At 40.2% G+C, this 12853-nt stretch overlaps 1 protein-coding gene across 3 annotated transcripts in view; it reads right to left on the bottom strand.

The window, feature by feature from the left end:
• MCUB (mitochondrial calcium uniporter dominant negative subunit beta) overlaps positions 1 to 12853 on the bottom strand; it is a 128932-nt gene that overhangs the window by 78130 nt on the left and 37949 nt on the right. Inside the window, exon 1 of one of the 3 annotated variants that reach the window (XM_012436516.3) lies at positions 2823 to 2840. The exons of the other annotated variants lie outside the window; for them this stretch is intronic. Within the exon in view, the coding sequence (XP_012291939.2) occupies positions 2823 to 2825 (3 nt within the window). The 5' untranslated portion in view covers positions 2826 to 2840. Of the gene's footprint in view, positions 1 to 2822; positions 2841 to 12853 lie in introns of those variants that run through there. 3 annotated transcript variants of the gene reach the window in all.

Here is a 12853-nt window from a genome sequence, read left to right on the forward strand (position 1 = left end):
GTGAAACTCCGTCTCAAAAAAAACGAAAAGAAAGAAAGAAAGATTCTGTAGAAAAAGACCATTACTTATAAGCACATTTTAGACTATTTAACTATTTAAAGACTTATGGTATTTACTAGAAAATAATACCTTCAGTTAGGTCATATGATATTTTATTTCCCCTATAGGTCCTACTTAACTTTGGCCCACTGATTTTGTATCTTTGCTAATTATATAATCTGTTACCAGTCTGCTTTCTCACTTGCCATTTAGTTAGGTTAAAGTATATCATATGAATTTAAGAAGAAGAATAGTAAACAAAAATGTCCTAACATATGAATCTTAGTTTGGGTTTCCCCAGAAGCAGAGCCTAAGACAAGGATTTGGGTGTAGTAACTTCTCGGGGAGGTGATCTTATAAAGCAGGAGAAAGAGAATGGGAGGCATGATTCAGGGAAGGAAGAAGAGCTAATGTAAGAAAACTACTGAGGTCACTGCTATAGACAACAGGGGAATCCTGCCAATACCTATGAGTAGCACTTAGAATATCACTCACAATTGTCCATCTGAAAGACAAGAGGCTGAAACATTTATTCTGCCATTTGAGGGTTGTCCTTAGCTCCCTGATATGGGAGCAGAAGGGAGGTAGAGTGGGGAAGCAGGGACATTAATTCCACAGCCATTCCAGGCTGCACTTGGTACACAGGCTCAGCAAACTCCCTAGTTCCTATGCTGCTGAAGAGGGCATTGAGCAGGATACAGAAAGACTGGGTATAGCGTGGGTTTGAGATGAAACACCAGCAATGAAAAGTGAATCTGTATTTGCAAGAAACTATCCACTGGTTACAAATGAAATCAGAGGTGGGCAAAAATGAAAGCGAGCAAGGACCAAAGGCATCTCCGTTACACGTGTAAACAAGACTTCCCAGGCCTTTCCAAGAAATAAAAGGATCTAGTTTTATTCTGATCTTCCCCCAAATAGCTCTGAGAACATCTTTAACTAGAGTAGGAATAAAAAGAGATTAAAAGTAGAGAAAATAAAATATTTGCATATTTCTTATTGTGGGTTTAATAAATATCTAATTAGATTTCATCTATAAAGATGCTAACTGCAACATTATTTGTAACAGCAAAAACTTGAAAACAATTCAATTGTCCAATAATAAAAGGGTTAATTATGAATCTGTAACATAGGATTATTATGCATTCATTACAATTGTTTTCAAGAAAATATTAATGATACAAGAAAAGATTCATGACAATGACACTTTGGAAGATTTTAGACCCCAAACTATACATACTGTGATTGAAATTATGGTCTCCAAATTTCTTACATTTCAAAACCAGCACTTTGATAATTATACATTTTCACTTCTACACTACCTTTACTTGAAATCTGGACTTCAGTACATCTGCTACCCAGCCATTGTCTTCCCTCCCACCCCACACACACCAAATGTGGAAATGTGTGGGGAGCCTTATTTGGTTGCCACATTGACTGATGGGTGCTAAAAACATGTAGTATACAAGGCCAGAGATGATAAACATTCTACAATGCACTAAACAGAACCTACCAAAAAACTGCCCTATCAAAATGCAGAGTGCCACAAGTAAAAACAATGACCTAAGGGAATAAACACTTAGAATGATCCTATACCAGTCAATAACTAAGTTTTGCAAGCATCTGTGCCAGAGTTGAGGCAAACTCGGTCTATTAATTTGCATAAATCATTATTATTTTGTAAAGCAGTGAAGATAGGTAAATAAAAATGCTGATAGTAGTGTTACAAAACAAAGAAATCTCAACAATGTGATTAGGGCAAAGAAGGAAATCAATTAGAGGTACAAAGAATAGTGACTAACATAAAACTAGATATTCAGGCTTTGGCCAACTGAATATGCATACATTGCTATAAATTTTTTAAAAAAATTAAAGCCCATGTTCAAATACTGGAAATTCATAAACACTAAGTATACCTAAAATATATAATTTGCAATTTTTTAATACATGTTCTTTTTTAGAAGAGCACAAATCCATAGAAAGCATATTTTATGCTTTTGTCCTTTTGACTTTAGTACATGTTTTTAAGAAAATATTATATACAAACATGCACAGAGAAGACTGGAAGGAAAGATAACAAAATATTAATATGGTTATTTTGGAATGCTGGAATTATCAGAGGTTTTCCTTTTCTTCTTTACTGAAATTTCTTAAAAGAAAGATCTACAACTGCAACTCTCTCAAGAAAATGCATGAGTCAGCAAGACAGGCTAAGTTAAACATGTTTAAAGTGTCAGGTCCAAGTTAAAGCAAAATAGAGCTGGGCTGCATGAAAGGGGCGGATGACAAGATTTAGGGCTATGTTTTCTTCTCACAGCTGGTTATTCTGTTGGGTGATAAATGGCTCACGACATGGACAGTACAGCCCCACTGTGCATATTTCTCTAGAGGTAGGGTACTATGAAGAAATTCTCTGCAAGATTCATAGAAGTGAAAGGTACATTAGTCAGGACAGTATACATAATAAAGGCATAAAAGTTTGTCCAACTACTAAGATAAAGCAGTAAATATAAAGCAGAATTCTCTAGCAGGAGGTAGTTACAATTTAAGCAAAGCTGGTTCCTGGGAAAGGAAATAAGTAAAAGGCAATTTAGAAATACGCACTAAAGGGGAAAAATAAGTAGCAAAATATTCATTTATTCACTCTGCAAATGTTTATTGAATGACAACTAACTGCAAGGCACTATGGATTTATCACTGATCATTTTACATATATCCTTTTGGAACTTAAATTTTTGGCTATGCCCTTTCTGTGGTAACCAGTTTCATAAATTACCACTCACCATGTTGGAGATACTTTCCTTTCTTGTCCTAAATGGACATGATGCACAGGTGATGACGATACCTGTCACTCACTGATCGCCAGCACTGATGTGACTGACAGATGTTGCTAGTCAAGAGTCCCCTCTCCCTCAGCACTACATATAGTAACCCTTCTCAGATGTGCACTTGGAAAAGAGTCTTTCACAGATAAAGGAAGACTCTTTTTGATTAGTATACTTGTCCTAAAACCACCTTAAATCTTTGTTTTAGCTTGCTGAGACCTAGCAAATAAATTCACATCTGTGACAATAATATTGTTGAGAATTTTATACAACACCAGTATCTTTAAGTCTCTTCTTCTGTGTTGGCCATATTCCTCACAGAAGACTCTTCTCATCTGGTTAGAAGATATAATCCTGGGGGCTGACATCTGCAGTATGGGTAAAGAAAGATGACTCAACTTCACTAAGTTAACTTTCACCCAAATATGTTTCCCACAGAGTATGCCAGCTCTCAACTGTGCCAGATAGCCTCAAGTCTAAAGAATTAAAATTTTGGAGTTCCTTCTAGATGGGAAAGAGAGCACTTGCCCAGCTATGCAGAGTAAAAAAGGAATTAGGAATCTAATAGCTTTTTAAGCAGATTTTCAACCAATTACCATGTTTATAGCCCACAATTTACCCCATATTTCTGAAAGCACTTGTTTTGTCAAATCCTAAGGTTAAATGGTATAAATTGGTTGATTTGCAGCTTTTTCCATTGCTGCCTAATGATAAGCTTTCTGTGCTATGTATCAGTAGGGTTCATGCACAGAAGCAACTACTATGAATGTGCGTGTGTGATTATATAAAGATTTGTTACAAAGACTTGGACTTGCACAACTGTGGGAGTTGGTTAAGCAGTCTCTGTAAGGCTGTTTTCTTCATGTCTGATGCTACAGCTGAAGTCCACAGGGCAGAAGTCAGGAAAGGGAGATGGATGCAAGGTGGGGAAATGCAAAACCAAGATGAAAACCACAAGCACAACCTTGAGTCTTTGAGGGTCTCAGTCAGTCAGGGATGCTGTAAAAGAAAACCACAGACTACATGGTTTTCTATTAATTATCTACAACAAATTTATTTCTCACAGTTCTGGAGGCTGGGACGTTCATCAGGGTGCCTGCATGTTGGGTTCTGGTGTGGCTCATCTTCTGAGTTTGTGGATGGCTATCTTATTCTATGTCCTTACATAGCAGCATGCAGAAAGAGGAAGCAACTCTGTCCTGTTTCTTCTTATAAAGGCACTAATCCAACCATGGGAGCTCTATCCTCATAACCTAGTTACTTCTCAAGGGTTCCATCTCCAAATACCATTGCATTGAGGCTTAAGGCTTCCACATATAATTTATGGTGACACAAACATTCAGTCCTCAATCCTATAGCATGGGCTTATAAATGAAAAGGGACTGCATTTGAAGCTGTACTCAATGGTGGACTTGATTCAAACGACACAATTCTGGATTTTGAGCTGATGCTGTAATGGGCTGAGAATTCTGGGGCACTGGGAGATGTTAATGTATTTTTGCATGTTGGGGGGATGTGAACCATTGGGTAGACTGTTGTATGCAGCTTTCAAATACAGTCCTCTAAACAGCAGAAATCCCTGATTGTGGTGGTGGATACATGAACCTACATGTGATAAAAGTATATAGAAGTAAACTCACGCACACAAATAAGCACAATTAAAACTGGAACAATATAAATAAGATTGGTGGATTGTATCAATTTCAGTATCAGTCAATATCCGAGTTGTGATATTACACTACAGTTTTGCAAAATGTTACCTTTGTGGGAAAATTGATAGAGTATATACCAGATTTCTCTGTATTATTTCTCACAAACTGCCTGTGAATCTGGAGTTATCTCAATAAATACTTCATAAAGAAGATGGCACTCAGTGATCCTGTCTCTTGGTATTCTGACCCTTATGTAAGTATAATCTCTTCCTCTTGAATGTGAGCAGGACTGGTAATGTGCTTCTATTAAATGGAGTATGGAAAAAATGATGGGATGTGTTTTCCATGATTAAATAACAAATGACTGACTTCTGTCTGCTAGACTTACTTTGTTGCCTCTCAGCTTGCATACTTTGATGAAACAAGCTTCCATGTTGAAGAGGACCAGGTGGCAGGGAATTGAGGACAACCACTGGGCAACAGCCAGAGAGAAAGGAAATCCAAAGTCCATTCCCCCGTAAGTAACTGAATCCAGCCAACAACCAGTGAGTGCACTTGAAAGCTCTGCAACAGCCTTGAAATAACTACAGTTTCAGCCAACACCATGATTTCAGCCTGCGAGAGACTTCAGCATACCTGGATTCCTGGACTACAGAAAGAGTTAATAAATGTGTACCATTTTAAGCTACTAAGTTTTAGGCGTATTTTGTTGGGCAACATTAATAGCAATAGTAGATAATTAATAGAAGCTTGTTACTATTTGTCCCTCTACTCCAATATTTTGTTGCTATTGTCTCCTTTCCCAGTCTCTTTATCCTTGTGGGCTGGTATCTTTTTTAATTCCTGTATTCTTGTTAGGATTTCAGGAACAAAATTTATGTATCTGTCAAGCCTGCAATCTTTTACTAGAAGTCACCCCAGGTCTTCTGTTATGGACTAAATATATGTATATATCCCCTCCCTCATTTATATGCTGCACTCCTAACTCTCAATGTGATAGTATTAGTAGATTGAGCCTTTTTTTTTTTTTTTTGAGATGGATTATCACTCTCTCACCAAGGTTGGAGTGCAGTGGTGTGATATCGGCTCACTGCAACCTCCGCCTCCCAGGTTCAAGAGATTCTCCTGCCTCAGCCTCTCAAGTAGCTGGAATTACAGGTGCGTGCCACCATACAGGGCTAATTTTTTTTAAAATTTTAGTAGAGGTGGGGTTTCACCTTGCTAGCCAGGATGGTCTCAATAACCTAACCCTACGATCTGCCCACCTAGGCCTTCCTAAGGGGATTACAGGCGTAAACTACGGTACCTGGCTGAGCCTTTGAGAAATAATTAGGTTTAAAAGAAGTTAGGAGTATGGAGCCCCCATGATAAGATTAGTGGCCCTTAAAAGAAGAGGAAGAGGCCGGGTGCAGTGGCTCACGCAGGTAATCCTAGCACTCTGGGAGACTGAGGTGGGCGGATCACCTGAGGTCAGGGGTTTAAGACCAGCCTGGCCAACACAGTGAAACTTAGTCTCTACTAAAATATAAAAAATTAGCCAGGCATAATGGGGGGCGCCTGTAATTCCAGCTACTTGGGAGGCTGAGATAGGAGAATCACTTGAACCCAGGAGACGGAGGTTGCAGTGAGCCAAGATCACACCACTGCACTCCAGCCTAGGCGGCTGAGCGAGACTCCATCTTCAAAAAAAAAAGGAAGAAAAGAAAGAAATACCAAAGCTTTCTCTCTCCTCCTGTTGAAAAATGCTGTAAGAAGGTAGCCATCTGCAAGCCAGGAAGAGAGCCCTCAATAGGAAAAGAATCTTCCTGTACCTTGATCTTGGACTTCCTAGCCTCCTGAAATGTGAGAAATAAATGTCTCTTTATAAGCCACCCAATCTATAATATTTTGTTACAGCAGACTATGCAGACTAATACACCACAAGACCAACACAATTAATGAGAGACAAAATTAACCAGCAGTCTGTTTTAAATGAGTTATTCTAAAATTTTCACACTACAAGTCTAGTCAAGGAGATCAAGAGAAATTCTATGTTACAAAATGTTCTTTCATTTTAATCACTTGATCAATGTAACATAATCATAGGGCTTTATTTTCTTCTTATGGTTTTAGCTAGCAGAATTTAAAATGCCCCAGTTTGCCATCTGCTTCATTTTCACAGGCATGAACCATACCATCAAAAAGAAATGGCCTGCAAATCATCAGCCTTTTTTTTAACAGAGAGAAAAAGAAATACATGTCTAGATTGTGGCTTCTATTTGAACCACAGTGAGGTTTGGTCCTAATTTTGAGAAATCCTCACTTGTATGATATCTAAGCAATTGAATATCCCTATTATCTCCAGTAAGCCACAATTTTTTTTGTTGTTAAATAATAGGGAACATCAGAATTGTGTAAGTATTCTTTGTAGATGTCAGGAAATAAGACTTCTCTGGATTTTACTTAGCTTCTGTGAAAAGCCCTAGCCTCCAGGGACATGGAAATATATACACCATAAAGCTAGAGAATTTACTTTCACTTCCCCTAGAAGCATTTTACTTCCCACATACCCTGAGGATTAGCTCTATAGCCATTTGTCTACTTAATTGCTCTAATCCAAAAGGATGATAAAACTTATCTCTACCAGTAGGCCAAATGGTTAGAGCCCAGAACAGGCCCCTGGGCTAAGTTTCAAAGTGCCAGGAAGACTCTCTCTGGGTATTACAAAAGCCTAGACCTTGGAAACATCTCCTGGTAATAACTTCCTCACTCTCTCCATGACAAAGATGCTTATCTGGCCCTTGGAAAGTCATATTTACATTCCAAATGGTTTATAAGAACTCAAGATTCTTCTTATCCTATCTTGAAGGAGCGAAAGTTTTTCTCTCTTTTTAGAAGAGGAAGTGGGTAGCTACCTCTTTTCTGTATAAAGAGAAAATACATTATTCTCTATCTCTTTTCTATGGGGTGAAACCTGCCACCAGCATAAAGAATTTCCATTGATTCTCATCACATGCCTATGGATCTAGGTATGGGAGAATGAGGCTCATCTTTCTGCAGTTACTATATTTTTTACTGTACATTATATATGACTAGATAAACAAAAACTTACCAAAGCATTACAACTGCAACAGTATTCAACATCGTAACATACTGTATAGGTTTGTAGTATAAGAAAAATAGGCTATACAATATGGCCTAGGTGTGTAACAGGCTATGCCATCTAGGTTTGCATAAGTACACTCTGGTGTTTGCATGGTGATGAAATTGCCTAAGGATGCATTGCTCAGAATGTATCCCTGTCATTAAATGACATGTGACTGTATTTATTTATGTACATCTCACATAACTTTACAAGTATACTAACATCACAGTCTTGACAAAACAGTAGGGAACAGCAGATCTAAGATCAAACAAGCAGGTTAGAAAGGGAACATCCACTACAAAATGAACACTATCTCTCAATATATTTCTTCAGATTCATCTTAGAGAAAAGCTTCCCCAGAGATGAGAGATGCTTATAGAATCATTAAATTAAAAGATATAATAGGAGAGGGATAGAGAAAATGGCCAGATAGAAGCCACCACTGATCATCCCCAACCTCCAACAGAAACACCAAATTTAGCAACTATCTGTACAAAATAAGTTCCTTTATAAGAACCAAAAATCAGGCACCAGTTCGGCCACAGAGGGTAGAACACTGAGCAGGCTCTTCAGGTCCCCCATTGCAGGCACTGGTTCTTAGACGGCATTTCTGGAACTGCTCCAGGACAAAGGCAAGCCCACTTCCCTCAAGGGCGAGTCTCAGGCCTGGTAGCATTCACCATGAGCTGACCGAACAGCCCTGGGCCTTAATATTGGCAGTAGCATGGCTGCACTCCCCATGGGCCTATGGTGGGGGTGGCCACAGGGAGAGGCTCCTCTGCCTGTGGAAAGGGGAGGGAAGAGTAGGAAGAACTTTGTCTTGTGGTTTGAGGGCCAGCTTGGCTTCAGTAGAACAGAGAACCAGGCAGATTTCTAAGGTTTTCATCTCCAGTCCCTGGCACCTGGATGGCATCTCTGGACCTGCTCCAGCCCTGGGGGAACTCACTGCATGGAAAGGAAGGATCCAAGTCTGGCTGGCCTTGCCATCTGCTGACTGTCAAGCTCTAGGGCCTTGAGTGAACACAGGCAGTAGCCAAGGAGAGGCTGCAGTGGGCAATGGGCAAGACCCAGTGCTGTGTTGGATTCAGGTCTGGGCCAGTGCAGTCCCAGTGGTGGTGACCATAGGGGTGATTGTGTCGGAGGCATTTGAACCAGAGCAACTCTGTCTTAAGTAGGGACTAGATAAAATAAGGTTGAGACCAGCTGGGCTACATTCCCAGGAGGTTAGACATTTCCCCAGTCACAGAATGAGACAGGAGGTCAGCACAAGATTTAGGTCATAAAGACTTTGCTGATAAAACCAGTTGCAGTAAAGAAGCTGGCTAAAACCGATCAAAACCAAGAGGGTGACAAGACTGACCTCTGGTCGTCCTCACTGCTACACCCCCATCAGCACCCTGACAGTTTACAAGTGCCATGGCAAAGTCAGGAAGTTACCCTATATGGTCTAAAAAGGAGAGGCATGAATAATCTTACACCTTGTTTAGCATATAATCAAGAAATAACCATAAAAAATGGGCAACCAGCAGTCCTCCGGGCTGCTCTGCCTATGGAGTAGAAATTCTTTATTCCTTTACTTTCATAATAAACTTACTTTCACTTTGCACTGTGGACTCACCCTGAATTCTTTCTGGCACAAGACCCAAGAACTCTCTCTTGGGGTCTGGATTGGGAGCCCTTTCTAGTAACAATTGTGTCACCCCACTTCTGCTCCAGGCAGCTCAGGGGAGGGAGGGAGGGGGAGAGGAAAAGAGAGGGAAGGAGAGAGGGAAGGGGAGAGGGAAGGGGAAAGGGGAAGGGAGAGGGGAAGGGAGAGGGAGGGGAAGGGAGGGGAAGGGAGAGGGAGAGAGAGGGAGAGGGAGAGAGGAAGGGAGAGGGAGGGAGAGGGAGGGAGAGGGAGGGAGAGGGAGGGGGAGGGAGGGGGAGGGAGGGGGAGGGAGGGGGAGGGAGGGGGAGGGAGGGGGAGGGAGAAGAAGGGAGTGGGGAGGGAGGGAGGGAAGGAGAAATCCCATTTGTTTAAGGGTAGAAGAAGGTAAGTGAAGATAACACAGAGTCTCTGCCTGGTAATCCAGAGAATTCTGGGTTTTATCCAACACGAGCAAGGCAAACCTCTACAAGTCTTCAAGAACCACATTGTTACTGGGCTTAGGGTGCTCCCTAATGCAGATATAGCTTAGATCACATACCTAAGTCCCTTCAAATATTTGGAAACCCTCCCAAAGATGGGTACAAACAAGCCCATACTGCAAAGACTACAATAAATATCAAACTCTTCAGGCCGGGTATGTTGGCTCATGTCTTTAATCCCAGAACTTTGGGAAGCCAAGGCAGGCAGACTGCTTGAGCCCAGGAGTTTGAGATCAGCCTGGGCGACATGGCAAAACCCTGTCCCTTAAAAAAAAAAGTAGTTGAATGTGGTGGTGTATGCCACCAGCTACTCAAGAGGTTGAGTGGAAGAGTCAATTAAGTCAGGGAGGTCATGGCTGCAGTGAACCATGGCTACACCACTGCACTCTAGCCTGGGCAACAGAATGAGATCCTGTCTCAAAAAAACACAACAAAACCTAACTTTTCAATGCCCAGATATCAATGAATATCTACAAATATCAAGACCATCCAGGAAAACATGACGTCAATGAACAAACTGAATAAGGCATCAGAGACAACTCCTGACGAAACAGAGATACATGACCTTTTAGACGGAGATTATAAAATAGCTGTTTTAAGTAACCTTAAAGAAATCCAAAATAACAAGGAAAAGGAATTCAGAATTCTATCAGATAAACTGAACAAAGAGATTGAAATAATTTTAAAAAATCAAGCAGAAATTCTGGAGTTGAAAAATACAATGGACATACTGAAGAATGCATCAGTCTGTTACTAGCAGAATTGATCAAGCAGAGAATCAGTGAGCTTCAAGACAGCTATCTGAAAATACGTAACAGAGGAGACAAGAAAAAAGATAATTTTAAAAAATGAAGCATACCTACAAGATCTAGTAAGGAGTTTCAAAGGGTCATATCTAAGAGTTATTGGCCTTAAAGAGGAAGTAGAGAAAGAGACAGAGGTTTAAAAAGTTTATTCAAAGGGAAATAACGAGAATGTCCCAAACCCAGGGAAAGATATCAATAAAATAAGAGAATGTCCCAAACCTAGGGAAAGATACCAATATTCAAATACAAGAAGATTACAGAACACCAAGCAGATTTAACCCAAAGAAGACTACCTCAAGGCATTTAATAAACTCCCAAAGGTCAAAGGTAAAGAAAAGGATTCTAAAAGCAGCAAGAGAAAAGAAACAAATAACATACAATAGCGCTCCAATATGTCTAGCAGCAGATGTTTCAGTGGAACTCTTATAGGTCAGGAGACAGTGGTATGACATATTTGAAGTGTTTCACCCCAAAATAGCATATCTGGTGAAAATATCCTTTAAACATGAAGGAGAAATAAAGACTTTACCAGACAAACAAAAGTTGAAGGATTTCATTAACATCAGACCTGTCCTAGAAGAAATGCTAAAGAGAGTTCTTCAATTTGAAAGAAAAGGATGTTAATGAGCACTAAGAAATTATCCGAAGGTACAAAACTCACCAGTAATAAATACACACAAAAAACCACAGACTGTTATAACACTGTAATTGTTGGGTATAAACTATTCTTATCTTAGGTACAAAGACCAAAAGATGAACCAATAAAAAATAATAACTATGGGCCAGGCGTGGTGGCACATGCCTGTAATCCCAGCACATTGGGAAGCCAAGGCGGGCAAATCACTTGACATCAGGAGTTCGAGACCAGCCTGGCCAACAGGGTGAAACCCTGTCTGTACTAAAAATACAAAAATTAGCTGGGTGCCGTGCCGGATGCCTGTAATCCCAGCTACTTGGAAGGCTGAGGCAGGAGAATCGCTTGAACCTAGGAGGCAGAGGTTGCAGTGAGCCGAGATTGCACCACTGCACTCCAACCTGGGCAACAAGAGTGAAATTCCGTCTCAAAATGATAATAATAATAACTATGATAACTTTTAAAGATACAGTAAAATAAGATATAAATAGAAACAACAGGCCAGGTGTGGTGGCTCACGCCTAGAATCCTAGCACTGTGGGAGGTTGAGGCAGGTGGATTTCCTGAGCTTGGGAGTTAGAGGCCAGACTGGGCAACATGGTGAAACCCCATCTGTACTAAAAATACAAAAAATTAGCCAGGCATGGTGCCGTGTGCCTGTAGTCCCAGCCTCCGGAGTCTGAGGCAGAACTGCTTGAACCAGTGAGGCAGAGGTTGCAGTGAGCCAAGATTGTGCCATTGCACTCCACCCTGGGCGACACAGTGAGATTTCGTCTCAAAAAAAAAAAAAAAAAGAAACAACAGTAAGTTAAAAAGCAGGGAGATGAAGTTAAAGTGTAGAGTTTTTATTAGTCTTCTTTACACCTCTTTGTTAGTTTGCTTGTTTATGCAATCAATGTTAAGTTTAAAATAATGGGTTATAGGACAGTACTTGAAAGGCTCATAGTAAACTCAAATAAAAAAATACAATGGATACACAAGAAACAAAAAGCAAGAAATTAAATCATACCACCAGAGTAAATCTACCTCCACTAAAAGGAAGACAGGAAGGAAAAAAAAAGAAAGAAGGAAAACCACAAAACAACCAGAAAACAAATAACAAAATGGCAGGAGTAGGTCCTTACTTATCAATAACAACACTGACTGTAAATGGACTAAACTCTTCAATCAAAAGACATAGAGTGGCTAAATGGATTTTAAAAACAAAAACAAAAACAAAAAACAAGGCCCAATTATCTAGTACCACAAGAAACATAAATCACCAATAAAAACACACATAGACTGGCCGGGCACTGTGGCTCACACCTGGTAATCCAAGCACTTTGGGAGGCAGAGGCAGGCAGATTACCTGAGGTCAGCAGTTGGAGACCAGCCTGACCAACATGGAGAAACATCGTCTCTATTAAAAATACAAAATTAGCCAGGTGTGGTGGTACATGCCTGTAATCCCAGCTATTCGGGAGGCTAAGGCAGGAGAATCGCTTGAACCTGGGAGGCGAAGGTTGCGGTGAGCTGAGATCATGCCATTGTACTCCAGCCTGAGCAACAAGAGTGAAACTCCATCTCAAAACAAACAAACAAACAAAAAAAACCGTTTATGTTCATAGAGTGAACATAAAGGGATGAAAAAAAGATATTCCATGATA

The sequence above is a fragment of the Aotus nancymaae genome, unplaced genomic scaffold (assembly GCF_030222135.1).
Source record: "Aotus nancymaae isolate 86718 unplaced genomic scaffold, 86718_ANA_hifiasm-v0.15.2.pri h1tg000033l, whole genome shotgun sequence".
Taxonomy (NCBI): domain Eukaryota; kingdom Metazoa; phylum Chordata; class Mammalia; order Primates; family Aotidae; genus Aotus; species Aotus nancymaae.